Genomic DNA, 15,112 nt, shown 5'->3' with positions numbered 1-15,112 from the left:
CACGCTTGGGACGCCCAACTGAGTTGGAATGATAACGCCAAGAGCCTTCCGACCGAGGCTTTAACCTGGCCAGCAGTCCGTCCAAAACTCCAGTCTTGATTGACACCTGGCCCTCGTCTAGCTTATCGTACGCTATAAAATCCACACCCTCGAGTACCGTGGCACAGTGACGTCGACTTTGGTGCAGAGATGTTGGCGCTTTGCTGGCTTTGTGGCCTGGCCCTTAGTTGTTGGATGGGTGAGTTGGGAGTTACGGGGCAACGGATATACATATGTGGCTTTGTCTCACCTGACCGAGATTCGCGCGCACACTGATGCTGAGTAATTAAAGCGCTCCAGGCCACAAATTAATTGCTGGGCTGGAACCGGTTTCGAGGATTACTAATGCGTCAGCCGCCTTAATGAGCTTGGATCTGGGAAGCTGGAAGCTTGGAGCTGGGAGCTCCGATCTTTGGAATCCGGCGTCTGCTCAGTTCAAGATCGACGTTTAGCTGGTCAAGATGTCCTCGAATGCGCTGGCCTGCATCTGCAATGTGATCAATCCGTGTCGCAACGAGGTGTCCACCACATTTGTGGTGGTGCAGTGGCTCATCACCGGATTCGCTGCCCTCGCCCAAGTGGTGCGACCAGTGCTGGTGCTCTGTAAAATGGTTTCAATTCGGTTTAGCCATCCTTCTAAGCATAAGTTTCTGCTCTTTTCTAGTTGGCATTCGTGGTGAGGTGGCTCTTAATCAGGAGGATTACAACAAGACGTGGATTTACATGCCCAATGGACAGGGTAAGCCCGAGGTGGCCTATCTGGTGGAACCTCCGCCCGAAAACCGCATAAATCTGCCACAGCTCATCAAGTTCGAGCTATACGGAAGGTCAGTGGTTTTTTATTTGATTTAAACTCAAATGTTATCCATTTGTCTAAATCCTCTTATTCCAGCGACTCCAGTTCCAGCGCCGACTTCTGGATAGATGATAATAACTTTGAGTTTCCGCAGCGCCACAAGCGAGACACCTGGCAGGAGATGGCGGAGAAATTCAATCCGGAACTGGACACCAAGATACTCGTTCACGGCTGGAAGTCCAGCACCATGAGCAATTCGATTCAATCGATTCGTGGTGCCTATATCGAACGTGGCCAGGTGAACGTGTTCGCCATCAACTGGAAGGATCAGGCGGATAATATATACTACTTAACACCGGCGCGATATACGGTGCAGGTGGGCAGGGCGGTGGCCAAGCTAATTGATCTGCTGGTGGAGGAGAAGGATGCGGATCCGAATAGGATCCATCTGATTGGCCATAGTCTGGGCGCGCACATCATGGGCTATGCTGGTTCGTACACGAAGTACAGGGTGAACCGCATCACCGGCTTGGATCCAGCTCGTCCCGCTTTCGAGGATTGCATCGGTCCGGAGAATCACTTAGACGATACGGACGCCAACTTTGTGGATGTCATACACAGCTGTGCCGGATACCTGGGCTTCCGCAAGCCCATCGGCATGGTGGATTTCTATCCCAATGGCGGAGGACCACCGCAACCAGGCTGCAAGGAGCTGTCACAGATTTTCAGTGAGTTTTGGAAATTGGTTTTAATTTTTTCGAAGCAGAACTGGGATATTTCTTTATAATTTTCAGCTGGTTGCAGTCATGGACGTTCATATGAATATTACGCGGAGTCTATTAACTCGCCCAAAGGATTTTACGGTGTTCCTTGCTCTGGACTGGATGAACTGAAGGGAAAGAATTGCACTGGCGGCAAGATCCTCATGGGTGATCCAGTTCCTCGAGAAGCTCGTGGTATATTCTTTGTGAAGACGGCCAACAAACCGAGCTACGCCTTGGGTATCGATGATGTATGGAGTAATTGAGCATACTAATAGTTTATGTTTATTATAAACATTTTTAAAATATATCCCATTAAATATAAACCGTGCATTGCACATGCTATAAAATCAGTGAGTTTGTTTAGAAGCCGTGCAAAAATGTGACACCAATTCTTTGAATTTTTTATATAAAAATTGTTTACGTATTAATAGTATTATTTACAACAAATAACTTAAGAAACTAAGAAATACAAAAGGGAAACCCATTTTAACTGAGAAAAGCTTAGGCTATTACATCGGTGCGCCTGCGTATGATGTTGCTGCTGCGGTGGCTTCCATTCGGCTGCAGCAGATCCTCCGGTCGTGGCTCAATCTCGTAGTGCCTATAGCCATCCACATCGTCCAGTTCCCTGGACGTGAACTTCGCCAGCATGGTGCCACGCCCCGCATAGGGCGGAGTGTACTTGAAGGTGGCAGCCGCAGTGCCACCCACTGGAATTTCAGCGATCTGTAAAAATTGCAATGGTATGTTAGTTAGTCGGAGATCCTTGAAAGAGTCAATCTGAACTCACCTTGAACTTGAGAGGCTGCTCGATGCCAGGACCCTCCACTGTGAACACACCCTTGTGCAGCGGAATGGGCAGCGGGTTCTCCAGTCGCAGAATAACGTCCAGCTCCTTCTGGGCCACAATGGCAGCCTCACCCAGCTGGAACTTAATGTCCGGCTTGCGCACCCGGAAATCATCCTGGGCATAGTAATCGTAGTCGGTGTCCTTGACTTTGGCGGCCGCGGAGATCTGGAAGGACGCCTGCGAGGACAACTTGTCGTAGTACTCCTCGAAGATCACCTCCATGCGAACGTAGTCGCTGCTCTTGGGCTCCAATTCCAGTTCGAAGCCCAGGGTCTTGACCTCCACGGCACCCACGCCCGTGTAGAGCACGGCATCGCAACTGATCTGGCCCGTGGCCATGTGGGTGCGACTCTCGCTCTTGTTGCTCACCTTCAGGACCACACTGAAGCTCTGCCCAATCTTGATGTCGTCCTTCAGCTCCATATCAAACTCAATTTCATTGAAATTGTCATTCAGATAGTATCTACTGAACGCATGTCGGGATTGCTTGAGGGCCTTGAGCATGGTGCTCCTCTCCTCCTCGGACCGCTCGGCATGCTTGTACGTATCGGTGATGTCCTCCCTTTCCCATTTGAGTACCGCTTTCGTGCTGATGAGGTGTCCTATGGCCAGCGTATCCTTCCGGAGCAGCTTAAGCGGCTGACTGGGTCCATTGTAGCGCCAATAAAGCTTATCCGCATTCACCTCCGCGAAGACGAAGCCACCATCGAAGGGTCGCAGGATGTCACCATTTTTCACCGCCGCAACGGAAGCGGGACCCACTCGATACATATTATCGGAGGCCTCCTGCGGTGTGGCGTCCACCACCTGCCAGCCATCGAAGGTCCCGTGCTCACCCACGCCCAGGTCAGGTCGCTGCATCCAGAGCTCGTTCCACACGTGGTAGTTCCAGATCGAATCCGTGGTCTCCGCATCCAACTTCTTGTTGTTCGAGTCGATGAACACGTCCACGGTGAGTGAGGCCTGTGTATCGTGGGCGGAGGAGTAGCAAGTGATGATCCTAGACGGTATTCCCAGACTCCTGGCAATGGTGGTCAGGACACCGCTGAAATTCCAGCACTGTGCAAACTTCACCGACTTCTGAGTCTTGTGGAATTGCTGAAGAATCTCCACGGAGCCTGTCCACTTGGTGGGCGCCACGCCGCCGGAGAAGTCCTCCGACCAGTTGCCCAGCAGAACACCGTCATCATCCACCGAGTTCACCAGTGCGGACAGGGCGCGAGCAACTCTCACGGGATCGCCTCTGTAGGCCGGCGGAATCCTGCCCACCGTACCCAGTACCTTCAGGCTGCACTCGAGCACATGCCGTTCAAATTGACCGATTTTCCAAACCGATGGACGCAATCTGTTGTACGATCCCCTCCAGATGAGTGTGGTATCGTGCATCACGTACTCCTTGCGCTGGTCGCGATCCTCCAGATACACCTGATCATCCGGACACCAGGGATTGAAGAGTACATATATGGGCAGCGGCAGGGGATAGCTTCGCGATCCATCTCCCAGCAGCTTCGTGTCGATGTCCAGTTTCCATTCCGTTACGGGACAGGTGGATGGAGGCTTGATCAGCACGGTGAGCGTTTGACCCTCATGCGATTCGATGCCGGCTCCCCATTCCAAAGTGTCGCCCAGATAATCGATGCCATCGTGCGGCACCAGGGCATTGAGTGTTCCATGACCGGGACTTGGTTTGGTGTCATCCGCCACGGTGAAAATGAAGCTAATGGCATCTTTGCTGGGACTGTAGTCCCGATTGAAGTGGATCTTGAGCCGGAAGGGTTCTCCTCGCCGCACGACCAACGCTTCCTTGGCGGCTGCCGCGTAGAAGTGACTCGTGTGGTGCTCCTCGTGGTTGTCCTCCAGGCACAGATCGACCTTCAACACGCCCAATACTGCTGAGCTGGCGCCATCTGTTGGTTAAATTAACAAAACTTGAGTTAGTCTTGACTGATTTCCGAGTATTTTCTTTGTGAGTAATACAAGTAATAAGTATTTTCGGCAGGGACTGAATAAAATCTGTCATCAATTAGTTCCCGATTTCAAAAGATATTTTTGCGTTAATTTTTTCCCTGTGGCAGCCGATGATCTCATACAGCAAATGTGCTGCTAGTTGTATTCCCCAAAGCTGCAGCATCAAATTGACTAATCGCCTTTGGCCATAAACATAACAAACTTGTGCCACAATGGCAAAAAGATCAATGCCAAGCCAATTAATTTTCGTAGTGGACAATAAAAAGCGACACCAACGCACCACCAGAACCAACAGAAAATTTAAATAATATATGAAAACTAAATAAAGAAAAAATACTTTCATCGCAGGGTACCAAACAAAAAATAAAAATAGTAAAAATAAAAAGTTATGTATGAAAGTGAAAAGAGGGGCTCGCTGGTTAATTAGATCAGATTGGAAAACAATACTTTTTATAAAAATGACTTTTAGTTTTCTTTTTTGTAACAGATTGCTTTTTCAAAAGGGAGAATAAAGTATTTAATGAATGAAATTCAATTTACTGAGGTCACTGAGGGTCGCATTGCTGGAAATAAAAATAGATTTCTTCGATTTCTTCCTCATGAGCATCTACGAATTTTTTTTTGAACAATAAATAAAAGCATTTTTAGTGTAAGCTCTTTAAGTGATAAAGCATCGAACTAAAATCGATTTTACTTGCAATTATGATTTATGGGGGCATTTTTTCCACATGGCTGATTTGATCACCTTGTTCGGCACTTTTCATCTTCAATCAAACGTAAAAATAGAAAATCTTCTCAAAGATCACATTTCCAATTGCAATATGCATATATGCAAATAAAATGATCAATTCAAATATTTGCTTGCCTATTGAGTGTATTTAGTTTTGTTTAAGCGCATATTTGTTTGGGTATGTGTGAATTTTGCAAAATATTAAATAGTCGAACCGCCCAAACGTGTCAAATCGCCGAAAATGCAAATTGAAAACGGAAATAGAAATAGAAATACGCAAAACAAAAGCAAACCAAATGAAGTCATAGATCAACAATAAAATCTATTAGGTAATATTATTTAAAATTTCAATGATAAGGGCAAATAGATTGGTTCAAACAACATGAGTAATACAGTAATACATGCAGATTGTTATAAATGATTTAAGCCTTGCTTTAATTATATGTTTTGTTCAATAAATTTACAAATGAAATCTAGTTAAATGAAGTCATCTTCAATTGAAGTCAAATAATATATTATATAAAATAATAAATGGTATTAATTCTCTTGATTATGATATATTTTCTATGGGGAACCCTTTTGAACTTGTTAAACAACCTAAACAAGAATTTCAAACAAATAACATAACCGGAAAAAATGAAGTCACAAACCGAAAAAAAACCACTACCAACTCAATTAAAATTCCATTTTAATGATTCACAAATATTTCTAGATTTTGACACACTTTAAGGATTATTAAAATACATATAATTTTATGTAATTTTCGATGTACCTTCAAGATCTGCCGATGGTCGTGTGTTGCGAAAAGGATTCACTCTTCGTGGCTGAGAATTTGGCCACCATCGCTGCAGCCAACTGGGCGTATAATTCCGATACCAATAACTCATCTGGCTTATTTTGGCTTTCTGGCCAATACGATGGTTTTTTAATGAAAGAAAACCGCTCTAAGCCGCAATTTATGTGTTACGGTTAACAAGAGGTGGGGCTACACCGGTAATAGCCACTAAAGAAGAATCAAACTAACGGAAATTGCGCTCTATAAGATAGTGTATCTATCGGATGCGCCCGAAAGATCTTTCGATGTGAACAGCGCGACGCTTTGAACTTAACTGATCGCAAATTGGCTGGGCCATAAGTTTCAGTTTCGTGTGTGGCTCTCAACAATAACAATTCTCTAGGTATTTCTCTGTCTCTCTGGCTCTCTGAGTTCTCGTGGCTTATTATTAATTATAGACGGGAAGCTGAGCTTCGGGCCAACTGCGATGGACCCGTTGTGGCCAAGAGACTGTGCGCTGTTTTGACCAGCAACTACGTCATCGTTCATTGGCAACATCTTGATCGACATGGTCATTAAGTGAGCATAGAGTGCTCTCCAGCAAAAGCAAACATCAATTTGCATTTGCGATTAATAATTATTCATCATTTCGTTGGCTGTTTACCATCAGTTATTGTTTAAATATCACATTTTTGGCGCTACTAACTGCTGTGTAAGCTATCTGCCAATCAACAGGTGCGCTGCTTCATGCTTTGTTTATTTTAATTTAATTTTCGAAATTGCAGGTATGAAATGAGCAATTCGGGGAAGAAAAAACTACTCCGTGGGCAACGCGTCTATGAGTGTCTAACACCCACGGCTATAAAATTTGCATTCATAAAAGGCAAATGACTATAGAACAAATGCATAATTGTTTGGATCGGTGCCATACGCTACAAAGTAAATCAATTTTCGACGGAAAGCAAAGATAATATCGAATTTAACGGCCTTAAAACATGTAGTAAAACAATTTGAGAATCAATCAATTTCTCTGATCAAACTCAAACTTAGACTTAGAAAATAAAGCTTCCTTCTTATGTAAAATGTAAATGTCAATTTGTTTATTTGAAGTATACAAATTGTTCGTATGCTATGTAGTATATTGTCGAATTAGTTATATGTAATGTTTTTATCAATTTGGTGATTGAAACCAACCTGTTTTGTCGCCTTGTGGAGCGCCCGTAAAATAGTTGGCATTGCGTATACGCAGCGTTGGCTCCTCGTTGTCCTTAGATGTACACCACTTCCAATCGCTGCACTTTTTCGAAAACGATAGTTTTTGACCCATGTTTCAAGTCGAACTACACACCCAGTTATTTTTCAAGTGCGGGCGTATTCTGGCTTTATCTATTGGGCAAACCGGTTCGCCGTGGCAATGATAAGCCTTACTTTGTTGATTCTCCGATGGTTGAATTTGTAGGAGTGGTTTTTGAACTTCGGAATATTGGTGCTTCTCTAGAACCCAACAATTGCGCTGTCCGCAATTAACTGGCGTGTCATTTTTGGTTAAACTGCCCGCGCGGAATGCAAAATCGAGGCAGTTTAAACTGTAACAGCTGCGATCACGTCATCGCCGTCGATGGAGGTGATTCGAGGCGGTCTATTAAGCTCCAACATTCGAATGATACTGAATACCGAATCGATCGGTCGTCTTCTCCCGACTATTCACATTTTACATACCCATATGCCATGTGCCTCCGGTGGGTCAACGGTGTCACTTAGTTGATGGCCTCGGGTGTCCAAAAAGCAGAGATGCGTGTGTAAATTGATCAGCTTTACAGAATGAGTTGTAGTTGAATCATGTTCGACTTTGATTGCTACTAGTTAAGAACTATTTTAGTTAACTAATTAGTTTGGGTCACCATGAGTGTGCTAAGGAGGCGTGGTTGGGCTTAAATCTTTGTCAATTCTGTCAACGCAAACTTTAACTGCAGTGTTTTGCGTAATGGTTATTTCCTGGGAAGATACACTCAGAGAAATAAGCAGTTCATGTTCTTTCGTTGTGAGCTTTGCAAGGTTATACAAAATTTATTGCATTTCTGATAGAGAGTATTTAGGCCAACTAAATTTAAATAAATATATATTTGAGACATTTTCCTATGAAATAAGCCGTAAATATTTTCGTTAAACTTTTCCATGTTTCACGCATGTTTTCTTTTTATTGAAATACAACCTGAATAAAGGAATAAGCTTTACAATGACCTCAAATTAATAATACAAAAAATACAACAAAATGATAAGCAATAATTTTTAAAAATTTTGAATATCGATAAAAATTTAAACAAAATTTCTACACTTGGCGATCAGTCAATCAGAACGCAAAAATGAGTATAAAAGCTGTCAAAACACGTTTATATGAGAAGGTGTCTACAAAAGAGCACAAGAACATTTGTGACGTCAGCGGATGAACTGAGAGAACGCAAGAGAAAGAGATTGTTATAAATACAATAAGAACTCAGTAAAATTTGTTGTGACTGTGAAAAGAAAAACATCAGTATCATTTTTCTCCGCCTCAGCAACAATTGTAATGGAAATGCAACCTAAACTAATAGAAAAATCTCGGTGGCCAGAGCTTAGAGATTTGTACGCGAATGATAGAACTAATCTCACGGGATTCGACTTAATCGAGTACTTTTTAAATTACATACCCTTATCCACAACCGAGTCCATAAAGATATATACAACCGATAAGGATTGGACAACACATGGCAGTTATATATTAATTGTAAGCACATATATAGTTAACTACATTTAGTATGTAAAATGTAACTTTATATCTGCATTTCAGCATTATTTGGAGAACAAGGCCTATATTTATCTCAATACCATTAAAGGATTCCTAGAAGATCTTGGAAACTTGTTGCTCTCTCTAAATCTGAAAGTGTTTCATTTGATTTGTGGCTATGAAGAAAGATTCAAACCACTAGTTGAAGCATATTGGCTGAATTTGGGCCAAAATTTGCTTAATCTTGAACACCAGGGCGCTATTGTTTACCACCTGCCAAGCTACGAAATTCCCAGTTGGAAACCAAGGTGAAGTAAAATAAAAATATTAAGTAAAATCTTTTTACCAATTTCTAACCCTTTAGTGTAAGTACCTCCTGCAAAGTTGCTTATCTCACATCGAATCATGCCGATTTGGTCGACAAACATTGGGCTTATCGATCAGCTGATTCTATGACTTTGATAAGGGGATTTATGGAGAACAATCTAGCTGCTGGTGTTTTTGATATCCAAGGACAACCCTTAGCCTGGTGCCTAAGGTGAGAAAAGAAGATCTGATATCTGCATTTTTGTATCTGTATATTGAATCTGTATTTGCTAGATCTCCCCATGGTAGTTTGAGCAACCTACACGTTTTATCCTCACACCGTCGAATGGGATTGGGTTCCTTGGCAGTGCGCTTTATGGCTCATGAAATCAAGTTAAAGGGCTCAGAAGTTCTGGCCACAGTTGTTCCCGAAAACGAGGGTTCGCAAAAAATGTTCGAGAAACTGGGGTTCAAGCCCATCAACAAACTCTACTGGGCAGTGATACCCTGCACTTTATAAATAAACAATAAATAGAGACTTCAAACGTCTACTTTTTTTATGAGCTTCAATTTACTTTTTTGCTCTCTTTGTAGTGCAAAACTTTTCTCTTATCTCATTTGGTGTTTTTTTTAAGTTTAGTCTGCGTTCAGCTTTTGTTGCGAAAGGTTGTCGTCATGTCGACGGAGGATTCGTTGGTTGAAATTCCACGCGGCGATTGGACTAAACTGCGAGATTTGTATGTGGCCAGAGATACGGATCCCCAAGGCTATCCGTGCATAAATAATTACATCAAGTGGGTGGAGATAGACCCGCAACTGAAGGTCACTTTCCTCTCGTTGAATGGCGACTGGCAGAGCGATGGAACCTTTGTGCTAACCGTAAGACATGCGATGTGAAATGCAAAAGTGCGGTGAATGAATGTTGTCTAATCTCAGTTAGGTTCGGATACTCATTTGAACCACATTTACTTCAACACACTGAGCGAAAATTTGGATCGAGTGACGAAAGCGTTAGAATGCCTCAAGTCCTTTGAGAATGAATACGTTTTCTTCGGCTTTTGTTCGCGATTGAAGCCTGTGGTGGAGTATATTGGCAACAAGTATTATGCCAACAAGAAGCTGCACATTGTGGAGACCGTTTGGTACGCGGCCAGCAAAGAACTCGTAGATACATTTACCATTGAGTGAGTTTGTACTTTATATACTCTTTAACCCTCAATGAAATAAATAATTCCAATTCAGGCTTCCTACGGGCATAACTCTACAGCACTTGAGCCTCGAAGATGCCGAAACCATCAACGAAATCTGGCCACATAATGGACCCGGCTCCATTGACTTTGTGAGAAGTTTAATTAAATATAATATTAACGTGGGTGCTTATAATAACAAAGGAAATTTGGTTGCCTGGTGTCTGCGGTAAGCCATCGAAATGTATATAAATATATATATAAAAACTAATTAATTAATTAACTTTACCGTTTAGATTGCCGATTGGATCCTTGGGTCTGCTGCAGGTTCTGGAGTCACATAAACGCCTGGGTCTCGGCAGCTTGCTAGTGAAGTCGATGGCTAAGAAGATTTCCACAGCTGGAGATCAGGTTTTGGCGCCAGTAGTAACGAAGAACACCCCCTCTAGAAGCATGTTCGAGAAACTGGGTTTCCGTGCCATAGACACTACATATTGGGCTGACTAGCAACTTCAAATCAAGACCATCAAAAAAGAAACCAAAAAAAAAGAAAACAAATATTATTATTAAAATAAATATAGTTGAACAAAGAATTGGTTTTTTTAATAATAAAGAAAAGTGAATAATCAACATAATTTGAAGTCATTATAGGGAGCTATAGCTTACTACCATATTTTATGGTGTAAGTATAAAAGATTTTAAAGTCTATATATATTATAATTTTTTTTTTAAATTTGCCTTTTTCGTGTGTACTATTAATAATTACTAATTTATAACGAAAGTGACGCCCACAATCGCGTGACATTCATTACTCATTTCTTACTTTGTAAGTTGATCAGCTCATTTAATAATAGCTGACCACCCATGAAGCTTGAATTAAATTGAAATGAGTTTTAATGTAAATAAAATATAATATATTGGATAAAATCATATTTAACTTAGAATTTGTACCGGAAGTTGGAGTAATTAAATTGGGCTTTTGAATATAAAACGATATAATCTTGAAATGTTAATGATTTCAAAGGAAGTTATTTACCTTTCCTTTGCATCTCAAAAACATAGTCACGTTTCATTTTTAATATTTTTCATAACGAAACGTTCGATAAAATCTATATTTGTTTTTAAGTTGTCAATTTAAATTTACTGATGATATTTACTTTAATGATCGAAGGTTTTTATTGTAATCAGTTTACCATAAACTGAAGCTAAAACTAACTAACTTAAAGTTAATAACTTAAATGCTAGATAAAAAACTTACACAACTACCTTTAACTATTTTTGGTAACTGGCATTACAGAAGCAAAATTAGTCATCGGATCTAAAATCCCTCATAAAGCAAGTAACGCTTACATATAATTTACGACTTGCTCGTACGACGGCATTATCTATTGCCAATAAAACCCATCTCATATCTGTTCAGTTCTTATGGCCCACCATCGTGCTCATCTTATCCTAGTGCTGGGAAATCCCACGACTCCATCACCGTGTCAATGTGCCGCGAACTTTCCAATGACAAGACCGAGAATACGCACCTAACATAATGGCTATAGTATATAGCTAATAAATATTTAAACTATTTACTCACCGCTGGCGAGAGAATATCAGTATGCACGTCACGGGTTTGAGATACATACGTACCTACATAGATACAAATGGACGGAGAGAGGGCTGCCATGGATTTCCGCAACAAAGTTCGCAGAATGCTGATATGGATGGGGGGCAGTACATGAGTACGTGAGAAAGTACCGATCGATGAAGATCAATAACAAGTGCAGACATGGGTCAGGCATGTAAACAAAGCCGGGGTATAACCAGTGACTCGTCGACGAAAGCTCGCCAAGATCCAAGCTCCAAGATCCGAGATCAGCTGGGGATGCAGAGCGCGAGAGACCGGGACTTGAAGGAGCGTTTTCGCTTGATAACGAGTTTCCGATTCCAGTTTTATAAAGATGCGCGCTCAGCGCCAACCATTCAGTCTGGCTTTAACAACTCGCACAGCCACATCGCGTTTGCCTCTAAAAAATACTAAATATATATATGCATATATACATATATATATAAAGTTCGTTCTGTGTTCGAGATTAACAAAAAAAAAAAAAAACTTACAAAATGTGGCGCTCGCTTTTGGCACTTTTGCTCGTGAGTGCGGTGTGCTGTGAATCGGATCTCTTTCGTGATGACCTGAGGACCCCGGAAACGATGGCCTACATCAAGGAACTGATGCAGCAGCGGCAGCAGATGCAACAGAAGGCGCAGCAGCACATTCAGGCGATACCGCCTGTGGCGCCCCTCCAATCGCCCGGCCTTGTGAACGGCCTTGGCAGCCAGAATGACCCCGCGTTAAATCGCATATCAGGCGCTACGGTGAAACAACCGCTTCCGGCTGCCTACTCCACCGGCTATGTGGATCTGGCCACCTCCGATCGGATTGCGAGAAGTGTACTGAATTTTGCCAACATTCTGGGCCAGCACTTGGTCAACGGGAAAACCCAGATATACTCCCCCCTGAGCATTGTACACTCGCTGGCTCTGCTGCTCCTGGGCGCCAAGGGTCGCAGTTACGAGGAGTTGTCCTCGGTCTTCGACATTTCGGACACGTCCAGGCTGCACGAACAGTTCGGCCTGATGCTGCAGGATCTGCAACAGCCCACCAGAGAGGCAGTCTCCGCAGGACGACCGCTGACCAACTGGCGGGCGAGCAGCGCGATGAGATCCAATCGACGGGCCCAGCGACCCGGTGCTCATGAGGTGCACCTGGCCAATGGACTGTTCACACAGACCGGCTACTCACTCAACCCCGACTACAGGTGAGCCGAGCTGCGGATAATTATACGGCTGCAAACTGGAACTATAGCGATATCTGGTTGGGAATGGGTTGGGAATGGCTGGGAAATGCCAGGCGATTAGAGATCGCCTTGAGGCTTTACACCGTGAAAAACTGAAGGCCATACGGGCAGAAGTGGGCTCCTTTTCTGAATGACAAGTGAGGGAAACAGGTTCATTGTACCAGCAGAATGATCTCACCCATTATCATCAAGCATTTAGAGTCTCTTGAAGGTGGTGCTCCAAAAGGAAATATTTATATTATATATTTGAAGAACATGTACAAATCGAAATGTTAAGAATATGAGAAAGTTAAATGTAGCTACAACATGGCAAATATATTTTTCTGTGTAGAAATGAGCGTATGATTCTTTAAAGCCCAAGCTTTCATTGAGAAATATATATGTATGTACATACGTATAAAGTTTAGAATATAAATGGGAACCATTGACAAACAAATTTAGTAAGAACTTTTTAGTGGGATTGTTTTTATGTGAAGAACTTGAATAAAAATCACTTGACTTTTTATCAGCTAATCAAATATTAAATTAGGAACCTTAGGTCAAAATAAATGTTCAAATAGAAGATTCAATGAAATGCCAAAATTATTGCAATAAAAAGCACTGATAAGAATGGATTAACTTAAAATCGTTTTAGCATCTAAAAAAATCAACCAAGACATTTATTTATTCTTGAATTAGAGCTTAACAAACATTGCAAAAAAGCGGAAAAAATCTACTTTCCCTAGTTTTTATTTAGCTCACCAGATATTGCAATTCCAACCCATCCCCAGTCCCCAATAATATCGCTCCACTTTGCACAACGTTGTTGGCATACTAATAGCTGCGCCTTGTTGATTTATTACTCATGAGCTCCACTTTTGCGCAATTCCAGACGGGTGATCGCCGAGGTCTACGCCTCGGAGCTGGAGGTTCAGGATTTCGAGGGCAGTCCGGCCACAGCACGATACAACATAAATGCCTGGGTGGCGAAGCACACAAAGAATCACATCGAAAACATCATCGCCAGCGATATTCCGCAGAGCACCAGGATGATTCTGGCCAACGCATTGTACTTCAAGGCATTCTGGGAAACGGACTTCATAGAATCTGCCACGCGACTTGATAACTTCTATCCGAATGGCGAGGGTACGGAGCCGGTGATCAGGGTGCAGATGATGGCCACCGGAGGTGCGTATCCGTATCACGAGGATCACGAGCTGGGCTGCAAGATCATTGGACTGCCGTACAGGGGAAATCTGAGCACCATGTACATCATCCAGCCGTTTAAGTCCTCGGTGAGGGAGCTTATGGCACTGCAGAAACTTTTGACGGCGGATAAGATCGAGGACATGATCAGCAGAATGTACAGACGGGCCGCCTTGGTGGCATTCCCAAAGATGCATCTCACGGAGTCGGTGAACTTGAAGACAGTCATGCAGCGAATGGGCCTGGGCGGCATCTTTAGCACGGTGCAGAATGATCTCTCGCTGATCGCCACCAACGAGGTCACGAGAACGAATGCGCTGGGCGGCAACAGTCTGCAGAATCTGGAGGCACAGCGCAGAGCCGGAACGGGTGGAGCACGCTCCGATCTGGTGGTGGATGACATTGTCCACAAAGTGGACTTCACCGTCAACGAGCAGGGCACGGAGGCGGCGGCGTCTTCGGTCACATACCTTAAGAAATCCGGTCCCGATGTCCTCTTCCGCGGAGACACTCCATTCATGGTAATTGTGCGCCACGATCCCACGAAACTGGTGCTCTTCTATGGCCTTATAAATGAGCCCCCAGCGGCTGCTTAGTTTCTAGGATCATAAGTTATTTAGCTTTAGCACCTAAGTTCGTTGACTTTATAGTTAGGAAACTAATTAATCATTCACGATTATGATAAATAAATTAAAACGTAGATTATGAAAATATTTATTGGTTTTTGTTACTGTTGAATCTTTTTACATTATCCTATATACCGTACAGCAGGCAGATTAAACAATGCCCACAAATGTTAATACCGCAAAGTTTCTATATATCATTTAAATTTTAAAAACAACCGCCAATCAACCGGGTGCGGTTAAAAGCTCTGTTAAATGGAGAAGCTGTTTATTAACGGG

At 42.9% G+C, this 15,112-nt stretch overlaps 5 protein-coding genes across 7 annotated transcripts; 4 read left to right on the top strand and 1 right to left on the bottom strand.

Annotated features, from left to right (window-relative positions):
- The first annotated feature begins 69 nt into the window (after positions 1–69).
- LOC6731426 (inactive pancreatic lipase-related protein 1) lies at positions 70–1,946 on the top strand. 2 transcript variants are annotated; one of them, XM_016178702.3, is made up of 4 exons: positions 70–238; positions 704–866; positions 932–1,563; positions 1,630–1,946. In XM_016178702.3, the coding sequence occupies exons 1-4, from the start codon at positions 190–192 to the stop codon at positions 1,860–1,862; spliced, it is 1,077 nt and encodes a 358-aa protein (XP_016024043.1). In that variant the 5' UTR covers positions 70–189; the 3' UTR covers positions 1,863–1,946. The 2 variants fall into 2 exon arrangements, with proteins under 2 accessions (XP_016024043.1, XP_016024044.1); XM_016178703.3 differs by lacking the exon at positions 70–238 and adding an exon at positions 464–642.
- Positions 1,947–1,954: 8 nt separating this feature from the next.
- LOC6731425 (annulin) lies at positions 1,955–7,611 on the bottom strand. 2 transcript variants are annotated; one of them, XM_002078541.4, is made up of 3 exons: positions 7,117–7,611; positions 2,390–4,356; positions 1,955–2,325 (listed from the first exon to the last, which is right to left on the bottom strand). In XM_002078541.4, the coding sequence occupies exons 1-3, from the start codon at positions 7,247–7,249 to the stop codon at positions 2,101–2,103; spliced, it is 2,325 nt and encodes a 774-aa protein (XP_002078577.2). In that variant the 5' UTR covers positions 7,250–7,611; the 3' UTR covers positions 1,955–2,100. The 2 variants fall into 2 exon arrangements, with proteins under 2 accessions (XP_002078577.2, XP_016024042.1); XM_016179729.3 differs by lacking the exon at positions 7,117–7,611 and adding an exon at positions 5,920–6,271.
- Positions 7,612–8,340: 729 nt separating this feature from the next.
- LOC6731424 lies at positions 8,341–9,543 on the top strand. The gene is made up of 4 exons (XM_016178704.3): positions 8,341–8,686; positions 8,750–8,994; positions 9,051–9,224; positions 9,287–9,543. The coding sequence occupies exons 1-4, from the start codon at positions 8,489–8,491 to the stop codon at positions 9,510–9,512; spliced, it is 843 nt and encodes a 280-aa protein (XP_016024041.1). The 5' UTR covers positions 8,341–8,488; the 3' UTR covers positions 9,513–9,543.
- Positions 9,544–9,620: 77 nt separating this feature from the next.
- LOC6731423 lies at positions 9,621–10,809 on the top strand. Its single transcript, XM_002078539.4, has 4 exons — positions 9,621–9,871; positions 9,929–10,176; positions 10,235–10,408; positions 10,476–10,809. Exons 1-4 carry the CDS (start codon positions 9,668–9,670, stop codon positions 10,684–10,686), a joined length of 837 nt encoding a protein of 278 aa, XP_002078575.1. The 5' UTR covers positions 9,621–9,667; the 3' UTR covers positions 10,687–10,809.
- Positions 10,810–12,140: 1,331 nt separating this feature from the next.
- On the top strand, positions 12,141–14,921 carry LOC6731422 (serine protease inhibitor 28Dc). Its single transcript, XM_016178705.3, has 2 exons — positions 12,141–12,986; positions 13,897–14,921. Exons 1-2 carry the CDS (start codon positions 12,289–12,291, stop codon positions 14,804–14,806), a joined length of 1,608 nt encoding a protein of 535 aa, XP_016024040.1. The 5' UTR covers positions 12,141–12,288; the 3' UTR covers positions 14,807–14,921.
- The last annotated feature ends 191 nt before the right edge of the window (positions 14,922–15,112 follow it).

This window comes from Drosophila simulans, chromosome 2L (genome assembly GCF_016746395.2).
Source record: "Drosophila simulans strain w501 chromosome 2L, Prin_Dsim_3.1, whole genome shotgun sequence".
Lineage (NCBI taxonomy): Eukaryota > Metazoa > Arthropoda > Insecta > Diptera > Drosophilidae > Drosophila > Drosophila simulans.
The sequence above is the reverse complement of the archived record's forward strand: the minus strand, read 5'-3'. Positions and strand labels throughout refer to the sequence as shown.

Coding starts and splice junctions, on each gene's coding strand:
- LOC6731426 (XM_016178703.3), top strand. CDS start 501: ATGTCCTCGAATGCGCTGGCCTGCATCTGCAATGTGATCAATCCGTGT. Junction 643..703: donor GCGACCAGTGCTGGTGCTCT/GTAAAATGGTTT, acceptor GCTCTTTTCTAG/TTGGCATTCGTGGTGAGGTG. Junction 867..931: donor AAGTTCGAGCTATACGGAAG/GTCAGTGGTTTT, acceptor CTCTTATTCCAG/CGACTCCAGTTCCAGCGCCG.
- LOC6731425 (XM_002078541.4), bottom strand. CDS start 7,249: ATGGGTCAAAAACTATCGTTTTCGAAAAAGTGCAGCGATTGGAAGTGG. Junction 4,357..7,116: donor TCCACAAGGCGACAAAACAG/GTTGGTTTCAAT, acceptor TTTAACCAACAG/ATGGCGCCAGCTCAGCAGTA. Junction 2,326..2,389: donor AGCAGCCTCTCAAGTTCAAG/GTGAGTTCAGAT, acceptor CAATTTTTACAG/ATCGCTGAAATTCCAGTGGG.
- LOC6731424 (XM_016178704.3), top strand. CDS start 8,489: ATGGAAATGCAACCTAAACTAATAGAAAAATCTCGGTGGCCAGAGCTT. Junction 8,687..8,749: donor ATGGCAGTTATATATTAATT/GTAAGCACATAT, acceptor TCTGCATTTCAG/CATTATTTGGAGAACAAGGC. Junction 8,995..9,050: donor ATTCCCAGTTGGAAACCAAG/GTGAAGTAAAAT, acceptor CTAACCCTTTAG/TGTAAGTACCTCCTGCAAAG.
- LOC6731423 (XM_002078539.4), top strand. CDS start 9,668: ATGTCGACGGAGGATTCGTTGGTTGAAATTCCACGCGGCGATTGGACT. Junction 9,872..9,928: donor ATGGAACCTTTGTGCTAACC/GTAAGACATGCG, acceptor GTCTAATCTCAG/TTAGGTTCGGATACTCATTT. Junction 10,409..10,475: donor TTGGTTGCCTGGTGTCTGCG/GTAAGCCATCGA, acceptor TTTACCGTTTAG/ATTGCCGATTGGATCCTTGG.
- LOC6731422 (XM_016178705.3), top strand. CDS start 12,289: ATGTGGCGCTCGCTTTTGGCACTTTTGCTCGTGAGTGCGGTGTGCTGT. Junction 12,987..13,896: donor TCACTCAACCCCGACTACAG/GTGAGCCGAGCT, acceptor GCGCAATTCCAG/ACGGGTGATCGCCGAGGTCT.